This window comes from Peromyscus eremicus, chromosome 20, assembly GCF_949786415.1.
Source record: "Peromyscus eremicus chromosome 20, PerEre_H2_v1, whole genome shotgun sequence".
Classification (NCBI taxonomy): Eukaryota; Metazoa; Chordata; class Mammalia; order Rodentia; family Cricetidae; genus Peromyscus; species Peromyscus eremicus.
This window is the reverse complement of record NC_081436.1, coordinates 56,205,865-56,226,350: the sequence shown is the minus strand read 5'-3', so window position 1 is coordinate 56,226,350 and position 20,486 is coordinate 56,205,865. Positions and strand designations below refer to the sequence as shown.

The 20,486-nt window shown below is 34.8% G+C and overlaps 1 protein-coding gene across 1 annotated transcript in view; it reads left to right on the top strand.

Annotated features, from left to right (window-relative positions):
• Positions 1-18,703, top strand: part of Emc2 (ER membrane protein complex subunit 2) — a 34,250-nt gene extending 15,547 nt beyond the window's left edge. The window contains exons 6-11 of the mRNA XM_059247781.1: positions 5,088-5,173; positions 5,312-5,371; positions 8,521-8,602; positions 9,430-9,540; positions 11,715-11,819; positions 18,340-18,703. Coding sequence (XP_059103764.1) covers positions 5,088-5,173; positions 5,312-5,371; positions 8,521-8,602; positions 9,430-9,540; positions 11,715-11,819; positions 18,340-18,426 — 531 coding nt within the window. The 3' untranslated portion in view covers positions 18,427-18,703. The remainder of the gene's footprint in view (positions 1-5,087; positions 5,174-5,311; positions 5,372-8,520; positions 8,603-9,429; positions 9,541-11,714; positions 11,820-18,339) is intronic.
• The last annotated feature ends 1,783 nt before the right edge of the window (positions 18,704-20,486 follow it).

Genomic DNA, 20,486 nt, shown 5'->3' with positions numbered 1-20,486 from the left:
AAAAACTTACAGGAACATTTCTGTTCAAATTGTATTCACCCCAAATTCGGCTCTCTGTTCACTTTCCCTTTTATTATGTCAGTAAGAATGAGAATATCTTATATGTCCTATTGAGGATGCAGAACTATGTATATTATATTTGCTAAATAGATTTAGCCCAGAAGAGTCAATTCTCTGAAACCAGGTGTTAAACCTTTTTTATTTGGTTTTTATTGAAGAAAACAGAATTGGATATAGGATCTGTTGTTGGCCTGTTCATTCATTTTTAAGCAGTAGAGTAAATTGTTTGGGATCTGTTGTATTTTTCAGTAGTTTCCACTGTTGCAAATAGTTTCTTCAGAACTATTATTGTATTTTATAATGTGTCCAGATTGTTAATTGAGAATATTGATTGAGGTTAAGGGATAAATTATTGGAGTTAGTACAAGCTAAAATTCTATCCTTTTTAAGGTTCATTTTTAATTTTTAAGAATTAAAATTACAATCACTGTAGCTGGAGGTACAAGTGGTTGTGAGCCACCTGATGTGGGTGCTGGAAGCTGAACTGAAGTCCTCTGGAAGAGCAGCAAGTATACTTAATTACTGAGTCTTCTTTCTAGGTCCTAAAATTCTAATCTTTGTGAGGACAAAAAAAGATATTACTTATTTAATGTGTTCTGGTTTTGTTATTCTGATGTAAGTGAGGTATGTATGTTTAGAATAGCTTACATTATATTTTCTACTCTACCACTAACTTCGAATAAAGCTATAACTTTCTGCCAAGCAAGATGTGATAAGTGAATACGGATGACAGGAGACTAATATCTGATAATTATCACTGTAATTTTATAATGTGCCAGATCTTCCCTTCTTTATTTACAAGGGAACCAGCTCATAGAGAAGTTAAGAGACCTAGCCAGCATCATGCACTAGTAAGTCACAAATTCTGAAATGGCAGTTGGAGTCTAGAGACAGCCCTTGATTGTGATCAAATAAGCCATGGTGATGAATAGAGGTGGGATTCCATTTTGTCTTTCCTACAGAAATTTCATTCTGCAAATGTCATTCAACTAGACCTTCATTGCTACTATGGAGTGTGTATATGAAGGCAGGCCTTTTATCCTTTTCTATTTCCTGAGCATGAATTTTATACTGGGAAGTCACAATAGGAAAAGTAAAGACCTTTTCTTTACATACATTTTTATATGCTCTGAAATGCTTTTCAAAAGCCAAGAGAAGCCTTTTCTTGACCCTTATTCTGGTTGCTTGGTAATCATTCAAAACCCACAGTCTCTGTGGCTCTCTGGAGATGTATTGTTTGACTCTGGGATAGAATTTGTGAATTGCAGTTGGACAGCTGAGTGCTAAGTGTCCAGAGAACAAGACACTGCAGAAAAGCAGAGTGAAAGTGTGCAGGAGCCTTAAGCTTTGCTGTGTAAGTTGAGACTGGCTCTTGTTTATATAAAATGAAGAGATTTAATTATCACTGCCTATTTTTCAGGTTCTTTCCAGTTGTAAAATATGTGAGGCAGCTGCTTTCTGTCTTCCTTGTGTATCTGCATGCTCTGTCAGTGTCCAGCACTGTTCAGTGTGAATGAGGACACTGACATGTACTTCAGTTCTCCTCTTAGCTGTGAAACACTCATGTTAGTACAGCTCATGGAATATTTTATATATCATAGAATGTATATTCAATTTGAAGACTTGAATAGCTTTCTCTTTATGATTCTACAGCAAAAAAGTATGTTTTGAAGTTTCCTTCTTTATACTAGAAATTTTAATCTGGATATTGAAATCACTTAGAAGATATAGAACACATTTTATTTTAAGACTTAAATTGACTTCTGCCAGGATTTAGCCAAATAAACAATTTAGGAAAATTCAGAAAATTGTTATGTATTGCTAGGTAAGAAAAGGTACATGCAAGAAATACAGACTGACAGTGGATGAACATTTTAGACTGGGATTTAGTCTGATGGTGTCCTAGTCTACTCTTTACCCTGTGCCTTCCTCCTGGTTGTCTGCCTGGCTGTGCTTTTTGTGCCCACTGGTGTGAACTAATGTGCTAAGCTAAGTGCTTACAGGGCGCCTCTGCAGCCGCTCCTCCTTGTCTGTGTTCTCCCTCTGCAGTTCTCCCTCATGGACTCTACCATGTTTGCTCTTTGTGGAGTCTTAGCTCCTTCCTTTGAACCCAAGCATTCCTCCAGTCCCTCTGATTTTTCATCTATATTCAGCAGCCTTTAAAAACTCTCTCAGAATACTTAGGGAGGATAATAAATGTAACACCTATCTTGTTTCCCACTTCTCAGGAATCAGTCTTAAGTACCTGATATCCTTCTGTATATTAAAAATACTTATTTCATGTATTTAGTCCAGTTCTTTGGCTGTTTTCAGGCAGGAAAGTAAATCTTGTGCCTTCTACTCCATTTTGACCAGAAATGAATCACCTACTTCGTACTTATCCATGAGATATTTGGAGGGATTAAAAGGTGTGTGTGTGTGTGTGTGTGTGTGTGTGTGTGTGTGTGTGTGATCATATTATAATCCCAACAAATAAATAATTTTTAAATGTTAAAATTAATTCTCTTTGGATCATTCTAGAGTAGAACTTTACAAATTATTCTGTACATGATGAAAGGTGTTAGTGTTCTCAACAGTAGAGAAATGGTTATGTAGTCAAATAACTGAGAACAAGTTATAGCATCATTAGGTGTTTTTAGAACACCTTTCCTGAGACTCATGCCACATCACTGTGTTTATGCCTGTATATACGACACCTGTTCCTATAAGCCTAAGTATATTATTTGCCATTCTTGTTTGTTCTTGGACTATCTAATTTGTAGCTTTTGACTCCAATATTTTCAGTAAGTTTTCACTCTATTTGTGTAGTAGTGTTGTACCTTCTTTGATACCTATCCTGTATGGATTGGGTCAAGGTTTAAATGAGCAAAGCAAATCTGTGCCAGTCCTTAAAGATCTTAATAGAGGTTGTGGTCAGGCTTGAATCATAGATACTACTCATTGACAAAGGTTCGAGGAAAGTAGCAGTTAGCCCTTGATGTTCTCATACTCTGTTAGTGGCTTTGCATTGGCGTTTGGAGGGAAGTGGAGGTAGCAAGATTCGAAGCAGGTAAGGAAGTTGGTACGTCACAGCTGAGAATCAACTTGCCATTTGAATTTCAAAACCTAGACCTTTTTGCTCTATTATACTGCATATGGAAAAAAAAAGTGTTGTGAAAAAATGAAAAAGATAGGGCTAAATTTTATTTCAAATTTAATTGTGTTTCAGATAATGCTAGGTTTTTTATTTAAAGGTATTTTTGTCTCCTTGAAGAAATCAGTTTCTTATCCAGGCGTGGTAGTGTAGTCCTATAATGTCAGCATTTGGGAGACTGAAAAAGGAGGATGAATTCAGGGCTAACTTGGGCTAGATAATGAGACTCTTGTCTCAGAAAAACAGGTAGAGAGAGATAGGGAACAGAGATGAGAGAAAGACAGAACACGTTAGGTTATGCTCCCCTTCAGTACCTGAGTTAAGGTTCCCACATTAAGTGTGATATTTTTCTAATGACTTTAGAATTTGATTTACTTTCAAAGCTTTAACTTTAACTTGTAAATTCTTGAGATTTTCTAAATTTTAAACTTATTTTGATGCTTTTGTTTTACCTAATAAAGCAAATTTCTTCAAACCCCAAGTAAAACTAAGCAATTGAATGTGTGTACTGTGTGGCTTTGTGTGCTGGTCCTTTAGCATAAGCTGAATAATCAAGGATCTATTTTCTTACTTTTATTTTAGTCATTACTAAAATATTGTTATCATCATTATATTTTTCTTAGATTTGATATTGAGTTTCCCCTAATTAAACCCTATCTTTTTCAGAGCCAAACCAATGAGCGCCCATCCCACTATTAGTAACTCCTAGTAGTTTAAAGAGGTTTCATCCATTTTCCCTTTTCTGTCTGTATCTTGTGGAAAATGTATTCTATAAAGCAATAAATCATGTTCATAATAAATAAGGTCTCCTTGTCCCCAGTCATATTTTATTTTGTTTATCCTGTATTTGAATTTAGCAGAGTTAGAGGTGATGCACATGTAATCCTTTAAGCAATGCTGTCTGTTCCTGGCAGCTTACTGTGGTCTTGAACTTACGGTGGTACTCTTTCTCCTGCCTTTGCTTATGTGTTCCTGCCGGAGTGCAGCGTCCCATGCATAGCTCCCTGGCTTGCTTTCTTTTAGCTGCCTAGCCTCTGTATTTCAGTGTGGGTGTCTACACTAGATTCTTCTTTGCTTCTTTCCTTTTCACCCCTCCCACTGTACCATAGTTTATTGGGATCTCCTCTCTTTTGCCGTGACATCCTAGAGATCTCTGTCATCGCTCTTAACTGTATAAAAATTATACTAAATGCATATTTCTCTTTAGATAACTCCAAAAGAAATGATTTATTTCCTCGTTATTTTTATCATTTCATTGTCTGGCACAATACCTGGCAAACAATAGTTATTTAATAGTTGTTTGAAGAATGCATATATTAGTAACATTTATTTCTATACTTATCATTTTTTAAATATAAGTTTTAAATAATTTTTATTATAAAGTATTTTTATCAAGGCATATTTTATTCTTTTTAAAGATTCATAAGTAATTTGCTATTCTCTTAGAATAGTGAAAAAGTTGTCAGAAGCCAGTTTTGTATAATGACATTCAAGTGTCAATTGTGTGATTCCCCCCTGACCCCCCACCACTTCCAATCTCCACTGCCTCTTAAGATAGCAATCCTACGAATGAGACAGAGTAAAGAACATTAAGTTGGGTAGAGATTAAGATTCCCTGCTGGCTTGTAATTACAGGACTCTGGATGGTTATTTATTTGGATGAAATGATGCATACGTTTTTGCATGCATCAAAAGTAAAGCATGTGCGATTGTTGGAGAAATGTCTGAATTCCCCAGTGGGATGTCATGGGGATGTTTATAAACTCTCACCAAGCAGTTCTTCCACAATGGAATTTCACTGGCATTGAGATAATAATTTGCACAGTCAAATTACTTTCTTTATAAAACCCAGGGACTCATGAGGACCTAATCCTTTATTAATGTCAACCCATAGGCTGCAAGAAAGCGTAAGATTGCCATTCGAAAAGCCCAGGGGAAAAATGTGGAGGCCATTCGAGAGCTGAATGAGTATCTGGAACAGTGAGTGTTTTACAAGAGGATTGTGTTTTGTTATTCTGATAAATCTTTTTTAATTAAAATGGAATTTGCATTTGATTTTCTAGTTTGTTCATTTATAGAACATTTATACATATTCTTTGTCCTTATTTTTCCTATCAGATTTGTTGGAGACCAAGAAGCCTGGCATGAACTTGCAGAACTTTATATCAATGAACATGAGTAAGTTGTTAAAAACACATAAAATTTTAAGAATGAAATTGTAAAGTTCATTAGACTCATTTCCAGAAGATTGGAATGAAGTCAATCACCTGTTGTTGTAGATGAGGAGGAACTAATTAAATGAGCAAATAAGTGAAAAATAATAAATGAAATTGCTAGTTATAATATGTGAGTAGCTTGTAGCTGGGTCATTTGGTTTTACTAAATTATTTTTGTTCAGAAAATAAGCTTTTATTTCAAATACAAATGGGGTCCTTTGGAATCTGAAAGGCTTTTTACTAAGCTATTACTTTTAGGGAATCAAAATTGTGAATTTTAGAGTTCAAATTGTTCTCATATACAAAGAGTATTATGCTCCCTGCTGTTTAAAAATTCAGTCAATTGTATGCATTTATTAGCCTCAGGCCCAAGAAAATCAACTTCCAGAGCAGAAGTGTTCTGTTGCCTGGGTTAAAAACTAAGTTTAATCAAGAATGTTGAATGCTGTAGGAACTTGGTTATTGGATATTTAATGTTTTTGTTAGCTTTTTTATTGCTGTAGTGACAAGAGGAAATCCCAGTGTGAAAGGATTACTGCAGAGTCCTAGTGGAGGTTAACAAATATCACAGCATTAGCACCATCCTCCATATAGGGTGTGAGGGTCTACTTCTTTTCTTCCTTTTAGCTCTAAGTCTGAAGACTATCACATTGTATCTGACCTTCCTTTTAAAAGAATAGAATTAGATTCAGATGCATTTTCTTAATTTTGTGAATAGTTAACTTTGTTCTCAATACTACATGCAGATGACACCAGAAATGAAACAGAATGAGTGAGGCATTTGTATGTTGCCTTTGCCCTCGTCTATACAAAGGACTGTGGGAATCATGTTCATGATATTAGTGAAAGTGGCATCTAGAATCAAAGTCATAGCTGTCATGTAGAATGCATATTACATCCAAGAGCCATTCTTCCATCCTGTGTTGTGCTAGAATCTCTTTCCGGGGTAAAGGAATTGTGTTCAGAGTAAATGTATATAGGCCTACATATGCTCAGGATAAGACCACATACAATATTTCTTTTCTTTCTTTCTTTTTTTATTTATTAAGAAATTTTTTATTCATTTTACATGCCAACCACAGACCCCCCTGTCTTCCCTCCCCCCCCCCCCACAGCCTTTGCCCCACATCTCACCCTCCATTTCCTCTTCTAAAAAGATAAGGCCTCCCATGGGGAGTCAGCAGAGTCTGGTACATTCAGTTGAGGGAGGACCAAACCCCTTCCCCTGCATCAAGGCTGTGCAAGCTGTCTCACCATAGGTGGTGGTCTCCAGAAAGCCAGCTCATGCACCAGGGATGGATCCTGATCCTACATACAATATTTCAATAGAAATCTTGATGTCTAGTGTGTATTACAAACACTAACATTAGATTTTATTTAAAAGGGGGGGGCAATCATTTACAATTTCTTTGTACTTTTGAAAATTCCTAACTAAAAGTGCTTTTTAAATTTCAAATTGTCAAGGAAATCTTATTTTTTCAAGGTAAAGATATACCTAATGCAGAAAACTTAGAAACTCCAATAAAACATAAGTCACCATCAAATTTGCTGAAAATTCCACCCACTTAACTGCAGTGTTCCCTGTTTTACCTTCTTATAGGCTGCATCAAAACCCGCTTAAATCTTGTAAAGACAGTTTATCTTAACCTTAGTTTGAATTGTTGGTGGCATCTTAGATAGAGGAACATTTTGAGATACTGAGTGTCTGAGACAGAGACTTCATTCTCATTTTTTTAGTTAAGTAGATATTAGATGAGTCATTTGTGGTTTTGTTTTAGATTTATATTTAGTCGTTTATTCAACTACTTATTTAATGGATACCTTTTCAAAAACGAATGCTAAGTTTTAGGTATAAAGATAAGAAGAGCTGAAAAGCTGCAGACGTTGGGTAGGAACCTGTGTGTAAGATCCTCCAGAAATCTAAAGTGTGATTTTTGGGAGTTTCCAGGATTAATTAATTTAGTTCCTTGGTCCCTTTGTGTTTGACTACTGTGCCCATTGACAATTTCATTGCTGTTATCAACACAATTTTTCATAGTGGTGTGTGGAGCTGTATACAGCAAGACAGGCACTGGTGTACTGTGGCTCTCTGCAGTGGTACAGCCTGGGTTAGAGTTGACCTCCTTGTAACTCTGTTCTCTGCTAGAGAATCATAACAGTAATTCTCTACTTTTTTGGGTTTTGGTAAGATAAAATGGGTTAATAAATACACTTAAATATTTTGGGTAGTGCAGTGCATAATGACACTTAATGAAATTACTTTTTACTATCTGTGTAGGTGTGGATTTCGACTATATATATTTCAGAAAAGATCCCAAATGTTAATATTTGCATATTGATAACAAACACTAAGAGTAACTTTGTTCTGTTGAGTAGGGTAACCTCCTCACTGGGAATAAATCTAGCAACAGCTAATTGTTCTTTAGGATTTTCCATAAATAGAGAGGATGGTTACATAGCTTTAAACATATAAAATTATTAAGGTGAATTATAATCACATGGTCTAAAAGCTGTTTTTACTAGAATACCCCTGGCAGCTCTCCCCATAGGTTTTCAGCACCACTTGATTTAGTAGTTAGTGGAGGGCATATCAGGTCCGACTTCATCTATTATTGGTAGCTTTAGAAACACATAATTTTATTTTGATTTGATATTTGAATATAAACTTATGGAAAGTCTTTGTTATAAGATATGTTGAAGGTTGTGTAGCAATTAGACAGTATTTTGTTAAATGCTATATTTTCTTCTGCTGCTTTAGCTGTTCAAACATCAATAGTGAATGATCACTGGATTTACAGAAGTTGTGCTGTGTAGAACTCTTAAGGGTGGGAGCCTGTGTTACTGGTGTGTAGGTACCACAGTAATGATTCAACTTTTAGAAAAGTAGTAGCCGTTGATGATTTATATATTACTTTGGGATTTAAACATAGATTTGTTTATTCATTTCAATAAAAGTCTAGATGTTAGTACTTTGAATTAATAAATGCTTTAAATCTGTTTAAATAGTTTTAGAAATAAATATCTACTGTCACTAAGGTTTTACAATTATTTTAAGGTATGTGTAAGAAAATTTTTGACTTAAAATTGCTGTATGCCATTAATATTTTTCAGCTATGCCAAGGCAGCCTTCTGCTTAGAGGAGCTGATGATGACTAACCCGCACAACCACTTGTACTGTCAGCAGTACGCGGAAGTAAGTGTTGGCACGACAGCACTGAGCTGACCTTTGCCGCTTCTGTCTGTCATTAGGTTCTGGTACTAAGTCAGTTTTCCTCTTGATAGACGAGCTGATCAACATTTTATAACATCTAATGAGTGGTGAGGGAATACAGGTTAAAAAATTTAAATAATGGATTGAAATACTAACTTTTCAATTAAAAATTCCAGATAAACTGAAATTCTTCATAGTTTAATACAGTATTTATGTTGTTCTTTTCTAATTATGAATCAGTTACATCACAGTTGTCAATATTTAATTGCTTCTAAGACATTTATAAAGAGGATGGCTTTTAAATACGTATTCTAGAAAATTCATGAGTTATAGGAACTATGTATTTAATTTGCACAGTATTAGGAATCACAGTATAACTGAATGCTGTAGGGTTACAAAGAACTCAGTATAAAAGAATATAAAAAGACTATTGCTTTTGTTATTAAAATACAGATGTGAAATAGAGAATTCATATTTGGAGTGTAGATTTATAATACAGGTAATAGAAAATACAGTGTTGTGCAGTAGCAAGGCCATTGAAACGAAAATTGTGCTATGCTTTTTAGTGTGGCAACCTTTTGGTTTTAAAAGCTACTCTGTGATCTTAATGTTCATAGCAGAGAATAGTTTGGCAAGGGCAAGGGTGTGTTTTAAATTTTAGATTAACTGTCTTAAGGTGAATTCTTTGAGCATGTTGCATTTGTTTACAGAATATCTGTTCTCATTACTTAATGCCTAGGTATGATGGAACATGCTACATTTCAAAGTAGTAAAATAAACAGGTTTCAGCAATCTGCAACTTTTAACAGGTCAAATACACCCAAGGTGGACTTGAAAACCTCGAGCTTTCAAGAAAGTATTTTGCACAGGCACTGAAACTCAACAACAGAAACATGAGAGCTCTGTTTGGGCTGTATATGGTGAGTTGATGTATGTGTTCAACTGGCATTTAAACATCCGAATCTCTCCCTGCTTGCTTTTTTTACTCTGTTGATGAGCATAGTTAATTATGAACAAGAAGTGCAAAGCAGCTCTAACTGTGATTGTTTGTACGTCTTTGCTCTTTGATATTTCATTTGAGATGGATTTGGCATATCAGAATTGAGCAGTATTGTTAAAGTGTTATATATATATTGTTCATTTGTTTCTTATTCTTGGGCGTGTACCCAGTGTTATTGGACTTCTTTCCTAATTATAAATATAAAAGATATTTTAAGCTATGCTAATAAAAAGTATTAGGAAATAAAATCTATAGTATATCAAATTTTAAATATTTTAGAAGTATGAGAAAACAGTTTGAGAATTATTTGTTGGATTATATAGTTATCATTTATGCATGCTCCATGAAGAGCTTAAAAACATCAATTAATAAGAGCTATGGGAAACAGGAAGATTTGCCAAGCTTTAGAATATTTTTTAAAACAAGCACCTTACTGCAATCAGAAAGGCTAGGGAAATTAACAGGTCTCTTAATTCTTTAAGTTGTGATTTACCTCTTGTTTTTCCTTCTTTTGGAAAATTTCTCATTTGAGAATTTCAAACATGAATATAATGTTTTGATAAAATTCTCCTTATACTCCCTCCCAATTCCTTGTATATCCTTCCCTTCATTTTCCCCTCTCAAATTCATGTACTCTTTTAAAATATCCGCTGAGCCCAATTAGTGTTGTCAATGTTATACTAGTCTTTTTTATTGACTCTTTGATGAACATCTTGTTGAAGCCAGTGAAAGAGAATTGATTGAAAATAGAGTGCTAAGAAAAAACAAATGAAATAATTTTTAGGAAAGAAATATGATTAAAATATGCCTCAAAAGAATTTGAAGAAAATTCTTCGATTCTTCCATAAACAATTAGAGTGGCTTGGAGATGCACCATGGTTAACAGTATCTAATAAATCAAATGGCCATCTTTAAAGCTCCATGACGGCTTTTCCTAAGAATTATTTGCTCGTATAGAGCATCTTGTGTGCTGGACATTGCTCTGAGTTCTAGTTTTTATTTTAAATCAATAGATAGTCACATCAGCTATTTAAATACCTACTCTAATTGCTACCTGAAATTCACAAATAGTGCAACTGAAATACAAACATAATTAATTTACTCAAAGCTGACCGTAAAGTTCCTGTGTTAAGCTGGGATTCCAGGCCCCGCATTTGATTAGTTAGTTAGTCTTTCAACCACTGCATTACCTGGTTTCATAGCAAAAATGTGATAATAATTCATACAAGAATACAGATAATCCACTGACTGCAGAGGAATGAGTAGAAAAACTGTGAAGGAGACCAGCTATAGAAGAAAAGCTTAACCTTTCCTGAGTCTCATAGACAGATCCTTATAAAGAATAAGGTACATTTAAGAATAGGACCAAAGTTCATCCTTCCTCTTCCCAGAAATATTGAGATATATTTTAAATCCAGTCTGTTATTTTAGAGGTTTATAGGCTGTTTTGTAGATATTACACTAAGAATCCCTTATTAAACTACATTGTTTTTAAAGGTAGATCAAGCTGTAGTGACTTTTCAGTTCTGTAGAATATAATTGGAAAGGTCTCTAGTGTAATGACAAAGCGATTAGTGATAAGTATCCTCTTACGTCAGAGACCTCCATTAACTTGTTTTGGTCAAGTTGGATTATTTCTATTGGCCTGAATATATTTTCTCCTATTAATATAGGAAGTTGTGCTAAATTGTTTTTGAGGTTCTTTCTGTTAATATTTGATAATGTGATACTGGGGATTTCATATTTTTCAGTAGCAAGAAGTAACAACATCCTAAGTAAAATGCTGTGGTTTATAAAGTACGTTTCTATAGTGACAGAAATTTTTACCTTTAAGAGTGGATGTAGCTATATAATTAAATAATTTTAGATATACTTTAAAATGTGCTTTGTCTCGTTATTTTTGGATTATGCTGTATTTTAAATTATATTTTAATTTTGAGCATTAGTTTCATTCAACATTATTTTTATTTTAAAATCGTTTTGCTTCAGTATTTTAAAACTTGTTATCAACTCTCTACAGCTATGACTCTTACATGTTTTTTATTATCTTAACTAGAAAGGAATTTTGTTTCTGAGTTTCTTTTTTGTTTTCAGTCTGCCAGTCATATTGCTTCTAATCCAAAAGCCAGTGCGAAAATGAAAAAGGACAACATCAAGTATGCTAGTTGGGCCGCCAGTCAAATAAACAGGGCTTATCAGGTTAGTAGCAACAGTTTGTTACGTAGATTACTTGATGGAGTTCTTGGTCACTTTGCTCTCTGGAAACTACAAAGCTGAATGTCTGTTATTGGAAGTTTTTGTTAATGTCTTGGGCCTTTATCAGATGCTTCCTTTATGACCTTCCATCTATTAGTTCTGTGATATAATTAACCTTTAATTTGTAAATCTCATTTGTTAAATATGAAGGAATTTTAAAACACAGAAGTGAAACTAGAGGATGCAGCTTAGAGCCATACTGGATGTGAGAATGCATCTTGATTGGTACTTGTCTCAGGAAGTAAAGAGAGGCAAAAGAAAGGCCTTCTGGTGAACTAGCCAGCCCTCACAGCTGCACTGCCTGTGCCACCTTCAGAGCTTGTATAACAGCTCTGGTTGCTGGGGTTCTAGGGGACTTTGTTCATCAGCCTTTTTTTTAAAACTGGACAGTTTGGCAGTTTATACACTTTTTAGCTTGCATTTACTTATGTATTTTAACCATATCTTCCCAGTGGCTTATGGTAGAATGTTGTCCAGAAATCTAATGCCATCCCAACTTTGTCTCATAAATGAATTAGACTTTTGCTTGGTTGTGCAAAGGAAACTTTCTTTATCTTTAAATTCAGGGGTCTGTGATCTATTTTGTTCATAGTTTTTGGATCAGTATTTCTAAATGCACAGAACACTTGTTTACAGGATTCAGTCCTGTTATTTGAGAGAAGATACTTTTTGAATTAAGATTTCGTTCCTCCTTGCTCAGATGTTCTTTTTCAGGACTCCAGTGATAAATACATCGCTTTTCCTTTCCCTGCCTCTTACTCATTTTTTTTCTCCTTTTTCTGTCATTCTGTAGTTTTTAACATAATAATGTGGTTTGGAGTTTGTTCACATTCTTGTTTTCCTCATTGGAAGGAGGTCCTAAGCTGTTAGGAAATGCATGTGGGATGGAGTTGGGGTTGGGATGGGGGTGGCTGTCCTGACTTGTCTCTTCTGTCTTCCCTCCGTGTTGCAGAGAACTCCTCTGTAACACTGTGTCTGGTCTTTGTCACAGTTAGACCTGGCTTGGATCCCCTGCCTGCAGTCCTCTGTTAGGCTCCGCAGAACTCCGTGGGGCTACAATGCTCAGGTCTTCTCTGCTGTTCCCAGAGCCGGAGTGCTCTGTGCTGTCCACTGGGCATTTGCTTTTGCAGTTCCACCCACCTTAGATTCTTTCTGCCGTTTCTTCCTCTACTTCCACGTTTCTGTCCTAGTGAGTTTGATTTTGGATTTTGGTATTTTTCTTTGTGCTTTGAAATGTTTATGCTTCAGGAAGCAGAGGTGTTGGCTGAATGTTTGAAGTCATACATTGTTGAATTTCTTTAATCACATTTACATGCAACTTTCTGACATGCCTATGATTTGGAGGTTTTGGAGGTTGTGAAGACGCTTTCCAGCTTCTTTAGGTATCTGCAGATTCATCAACTCCAGTCTTACTCTTTAGGGAACTAATGTTTGTAATTTTTTCATTTTTGATTTATTGTAAGTTCTTAGATTCTCTTTTCTTCATCTTATTCCAAGATAAAGCTGGTTCTCTTTTACAGATCCTGCCTCCGTTGGCCACATGATCACATTGGAATGTTTAGAAAATTGCATATGAATGAGGTTTTTGAAACATGTCATTTGATTTTCTCTTGTGTTTATTTGTTCTTAGTGTTGTTTTAGCATTCTTTAGTTGGAGAAGATTAGAAGTATTAAAAAAAAGTTCAGTGCCCCCTAATTATACCATTAAAACTAACCTTTATTTATGTATATTATGTATTATAGAAAATCTTAGTTCTGTTAGCATATTATGACCTAGAATGCTTATAAATAGCTAGTCTGTGTTTCTTTAAATGTAGTTGGCATAGCCCAGATCTCTTCTGTGTGTGTGTGTGCGCGCATGTGTATGTATGTATTGGGAAGATAGGAGCAATATAACAGCACAAGCTAATGGTGTGTACAATAAATGATTATTTAGATTTTTATTAGAAACAACTAGCTACCCAGAAATTGATCTTTCGACATGGCATGAATACATTTTTTAAATCAGCTGTTATTAAATTATTCCATTTGTGGAAACAAGAACACAAGTTATGAATAGGCATTTCATTGGACAATATAGAATGCGAATGTTAGGCTAGTAAGTACACACATTATGTCGTAGTAGGTCCTCCCAGTTTTTATTCCTTCTGTCTTTTTCAAGAGGACTGACTCATCCCTCCTAGGTTCTGGAGTTATATTGTATTCATTTTGTCTTTTCTATTTTACTCACTGCTAGGTTCGAGGTTACCTTTACGTATGTCTGCAGTTTATTCATTTTTATTGTGCTGGAGTCTCTCACTTTTGATAATTGTTATGTGTAGTTTATTTATTGTTTGGGGGCTATTAATAATTCTACACTTAATTTCCTGTACATATTTTCTGTTCTATGCACATGTGTATATCTGGTGCATCTATATATTTGGTAACACTGACTTAGAATACATGTTATTTTTTAGGGGAGACAATTTTCATTATTTACTCCCATCCATACTTTTAGAGAATTGTCATCTTACCAACAGCTTATTCTGGTGTGTACATAGTGTTAGTTCATGTTTTTATGCTTTATTTCCCTTATGTGCAGTGAGTTTGAACATTTTCATACGTTTCTTGTCTACTTGGATATCTTCTTTCATAAGCTCTGTCTTTTTATCCGTTAACATGACTTAATTTTTATGTCCCCTTTTGGATGTATGTATAGCAAATATTTCTAACTGCTTATTACAAATATTTTTGACAAAATATAAGTTTGAAAAATTGATGTTCTGAAGTTAAATGTGTTCAAATTCACTAATTATTTCCTTTTTGCTTTTTGCTCTGTGTATTCTGTGGATACTTATCCACAGATAAAAACTTTGTAGATACTTACAAGGTCAAGAGAGATACCCTTGTATCTTTTACTTCCCATTTAAGTCACCAGCCACTAGGAAGGTTTTACTTAGATAGGAAGTAGGAGTCAGTTTTTACCCATGTGGGTGTCTAGTATTTTTTGTCCATGTCTGTATTATATGTCATGAGTCTTGTTCCATAAAATTAGTTTGATATAGTAAAGAGAAAACCATAGATGGTAGATCCATATTTTCTGGGTTCAGAATTTGACTCAGATGTGTACTGCCTACACAGCATTGATGAATTTACGCACCATTGAGCTGTATCCCCACCCAGCTCTCCTGTTTTACAAATGAGGAAGTTCAAGCACAGAAAGATTAAATAATCTCCTCAGGTGACGCATTGGTTAAATGACATCTGTTGTCAACCCAGGAACTCTAATACCTTCCAGTTTGCTATTCTTAAATCACATACGATGCCTCCAACAAAGATAGGTGCTGTCATGGTTTTTAACACCCTCTTCAATTATAGTCTCATGTGAGTAATTGATATCACATTCATCCCCTCTTGTTTCTTCATTTTACATGTAAAATACTCTATAATCATTAAACTAAAGACTCTGATTTCTTTGGACTCCCCTGCCTTATCTTTTCAGTGACAAAAAGCCTCCTGGACTTTAAGCAAACATGTTTCCCCTACTTTAGGAGAGCTACTTTACCAACTGACATGATTGTGGTGTTGTAAGCCATTGTTCATAGACCTAACCACTGTTCTTGGTAACATCTGCCCTTTCTTCTATATTCATTTCCCCCTTCTTCTTCTGTCCTCACTCCTTCCTTCCTCTGTTAGCTCACTATCTCCTTTCCTCATTTACAATGTTACTAGATCCATTTTATTTTTATAAAGTCTTGTAATTCTCACTGTTCCTTAGAAAGAGCTCTGAGAGAGTTGCTTATGTGCTTGAGTCTTTGGGTTTGGAATTATAAATTCCGTAGTATCTAATGAGATGTGTTTTTATTTTGTTTTGTTTTTGTTTTTTTGTTTTTTTGTTTTTTCAGCAATGGGAGATCTGGATTTTCCTTTGTAGCTCTGACTGGTTTGGTGAAACCCAGGCTGTGGCCTTGACTGTGTGACAGTCCTCTTGATTCATACTCCACAGTGCTAGGAGTACAGATGTACATCCCCATGTCAGGCTCAGTGTCTCACTCTTACTGGGTAACACACCAGGACAGTGTGTCACTGGTATTACAATGGATACATCACTGGCTCTGCATTTGAGAATGAATTGTTTTATTGTTTGGTTGTTTCTGTGTTCTTTCTGGTGAGTTTTGTTGTTGTTGTTTTAAGATCCACAAGACAGGCATGAATAGTTTGCTCAAGCAAGTATAACTGGAAGAATAACTTCCAGACTCACATTCTTATAAGTAGATAAATCTTCAAGATCCATTTGAGAATTTAGGGACTTGTATCGAGACATAAACCAGTGTAAAGCATGAAGTATATATTTGTTACTGCAGTGTTTTTCTGCATATTTATAAATTTGATAAAATGGGGTTTTATCAGCAGTTTTTGTTTGCTTATCCCTAATGAAACAAAATGTGGCCACTGCGTGCTCTTTAACTAGGTAATTGGTCTAGCATGTTGAGTAGACCAGGCACTGGTTTAGTGCTCAGAAAGTTTATTGTAAGCCTGCTGGCAATTTTCCAGATCAACGCTTCTTCCATACACTGTTAAATTTGTCTGTCAGCAATCCATATGTTGTTATGACTGTACAAGTGGATCTATGACTGTCCTTTTGGAAAATGGAAAATTAAATCATGATTTGAGGAAAAAATGAGATCCTGGCTTAATTGGTTCAATTGCAATATAATTCTGGAATAGATTAAATAATTGCATGTCAGGAAGAACTTGAAATGATAGATTTATATTTGTACTTTTGAAATGTCTTTTGACACAAATAAGGTAGCTTGGTTTTTCCGAAATTGTACTGGTTGTTAGTAGTGGTGACATTGTCTTGTGTGTGTATTTTTTTTATTAGCTGACTTTGAAAAACTATACTTTTACTTTTAAAATTATATTTATATATAAATTTAAAAATCCTATATTGAAAAATAGATTTTAAGGCATCAAAATATTTTTATTTTCACTTTGCTCTTAAGAAATTTGAATAATTATAGAATAATAAATGAGAACAATTGTTTTATACCCTTTCCCTCACCCCATCAAGGCCTTTTCTCAACATTAGTCCATAAATTTTGTGATTAGAGTCATTCCTGTTTACACTGAGTAAACAGTAAAAGAAAAGCCTGTTTGTGCTTGCTGAATCCCACCAAGTTAGATCTAATGACTGGACAACAGAGTGAGAGGCATACCTTCCCTGTAATCTTCAATTGCTAGGAGAGATTATTTTCAGAAATATGATGTTACCATAATTCATAAACATATCTTCTGTTTTTAACATTTCCCTCCTTTAAGCTGACACCTTATGGAAGGCAAGGTGCCTTGTGTTTCCCATACCATGTCTAAGATGCTCTTTTATTGTCTCCTCTGTCAAATAGACACTGGGCTGCAGCACTACTGCTGTAGGAGTTAGTGTGTGTGAGCATAGTCGGGTCAGAGGTCACCAGTCATGAAGCCTGTGCCCCTGTCACCTGTGCTGCTCAGTCCATCTTTCTGGACAGGTCATGAGTAGTTTACCAAATTCAGTTAATTACAGAAGAAATAAACAAATAGTAAGTCATAAGCTAGTGCTAGAAAATGTGTTAGAAATACTAGATGTTGTTAATACCACATTTTAATCAGTACTTTGACCATGGGAAAATAAGTACTACAGATAGAATAAACTTTCCCCCACCCTCACAGGTAACACTCATTTATCTGATAAATCTATTATGTTAAATCAGGCTGATGTAAATGATGGTGATTGTCAGCACAGTTAGAAACTCATTTTGAAATCAGCATGGGGTATTCAGCAATGATTCCTCAGTGATTTAAGTGCACGAGTTTTGGATTTAATATATTATGAATTTGCTTTTGTATACATGAACCTAAAACTTGATATACTATTTTTGGTTTTTATAATAAAATCTAATCTCAATAAACAAGAAGTGTATCATCCAGTTAACTAACAAATCTCAGATTAAAAATATGACCTATTCTAAATAATGCTAAAGTATGTACACCTTTATCTTTAAATGTTTAATTAAAGTCCTTTCATTTATATAACACTTGCTTGAAATTCCAAACATCTGTTTGTATGGTAGGCAAGTAGATACCAACTTTTTTCCTATATATGTGTGTGCTTAAACTTCACTTAGGTTGTGCAGTGGTTCATAAATGCTTTAGAGTCTGATTCTAGGGTAGTTTTCAAATCCAATTAAAGCTTTTATAGGTTATCATACTAATTAAAATCAGCTTAAACTGCCCAAGTATGTAGTGAAATATTTGTACACTTTAACTGAAGAGAAACCCTAATGCAAATGTCCGTAAAACTCTGAATTTGTTATATTGAAAAACATATGTGATTGCACACAAATGATACAATAATATTTTCATTAGCAGTATGAAGATGAATGTGATGTTTGAACTTTCCAGTGATATTGAGACTAACTGAACTGTTTTTTTTCTATTTAATTAGTTTGCAGGTCGAAGTAAGAAGGAAACCAAATACTCTCTTAAGGCAGTTGAAGACATGTTGGAAACATTGCAGATCACTCAGTCTTAAGGTTTCAGAAACTCTTTGATATTAGATTTCAAAACTGTACAGTTGAACTTCTTGGCTTGTGACTTATTTACTAAACGCCTAGTGCTATTTGCATTCTAATTTCTCTGAAGATGTCAGTTATAATGAATGTGTTCAAATAAACCTGTTTGCCTTGTACTGCTAAGCAGGGAGATGGAGGGCGTCCATGAAAAGAGATTTAAGACTTATTGATTGTATATCAGTCTTCTTATCACTCCTCCATACACCTTATTAAATAAACCATGATTTATTAAACTCATGAATGAAAATTCAGGCTTCTTTTGTTATATTGTAATTAGTATGTTGTAGAGCTCTTATGTCAGCTAAATTCTTACCATTGGTGATGAGAAATTTACAAAATTTATAGCTTGCAGAAACAAATTACTTTGAATGTTTTATAGTGACAGGCTGGAATTTGTGGCCTGTTTGGTTTTTTATTCTTTCAAATTGTTCAAATGTAAGTCTTGCTTAAATTATGTCATTCTCTAAAGTTGCTGATATTTCTATGAAATTTTTGGTTGTTGTATACATTTTTATCCATAAAATGTTTTGAAAGTAATATGGGCTGAACATTTAGAGTTAACCTTTTTACACATTATGTTTATTAAAACTTTTAGTTGTAAATTATATATATATATATTGCATATATATATATATATATATATATATGCAATATATATATAATTTTTTTTTCTCAAGAGAGGGTTTCTCTGTGTAGTTTTGGTGCCTGTCCTGGATCTCGCTCTGTAGACCAGGCTGGCCACAAACTCACAGAGATCCTCCTGGCTCTGCCTCCCAAGTGCTGGGATTAAAGGCGTGCACCACCACTGCCCAGTCACATAAAATATATTTAGGATCATGGAAATATCAATGAAAGGTATTATTTTCACTGGGATCTACTTAGTTTTGGGGATGAAAGGAAAATCTAAACTGTCCTTAGGAATAAAATGATTACAGTTCTCATGCAGTCACCTCCTCAGTACACTTTCTTCTTTTTCTTTGTGTGGTACATAGCTATTATTCTGCCTTCGACAGCATTTTGCGTATCTAAATAGGTTAGGAAAGACTGAACACTAAGTACTAGGCAGCTGTCTAGTCAGGGCTGTTTATTCACCATCTGTCGGGGGTTGTGGTGAAAACTGACAACTGTCCTCATTATCAGCCACTTGTAACTGTTTTAATAATTCTTTGTACCAGCCGGGCAGTGGTGGCACATGCCTTTAATTCCAGCACTCGGGAGGCAGAGCCAGGTGGATCTCTGTGAGTTCGAGGCCAGCCTGGGCTACCAAGTGAGTTCCAGGAAAGGCACAAAGCTACACGGAGAAACCCTGTCTCGAAAAACAAAAACAAAAACAAAAACAAAATAATTCTTTGTACCAGTAAATTATTTTTGATGGTTCATCTAATCTTCCATGTTATAGGTATTTTCATTTTATTCTTTCCTGAGTCATGAACAGAAATTTGATATCTTCTGTGAACTAATTCTGTCCACGTGAAGACAGTTTTCCACCACTGATCTGTGAGCATGAAAATAGACTTTTTGTGTATACAAACCTACTAACTGCATTTCCAGCTTTATGAAACATTTATGTTTGCCATAAAGAACCTAATGCCTGCACATTGTCCCATTACCTTTTCTCCCTCTGATGTCCTCCTCACAGGGACTAGATAAGAATTTACTTCTGCAGTTGTATTTATGTAGTAAGTAATTTAGGTCTTCCTGTAGCTACTTATCTTGGTTTCCTTTTATTTTTTAAAATAACTTCCTGCCAAGAACTTTAAGTATGTTGTTAATAGTAATAATTTATAAATTCCCACTTAGGAACACTGAGGATTTCTGTTCTTTATTTACAGTGAGTTATTTTGTTCAGATGGTGACAAAATTTCCTTTCCTCAGGATTGGAAGAGAATCCAGAGGATGCATCGTAATTCATAGGAAACAGAAATGATTCGCTTCTTATGGTCTGCAGTCAGTTACGACAGCTTTTCCTAGATGCAGAGCATTTGCTGTCTGGTCTGGCACTATTCGACTTGTGGTTATT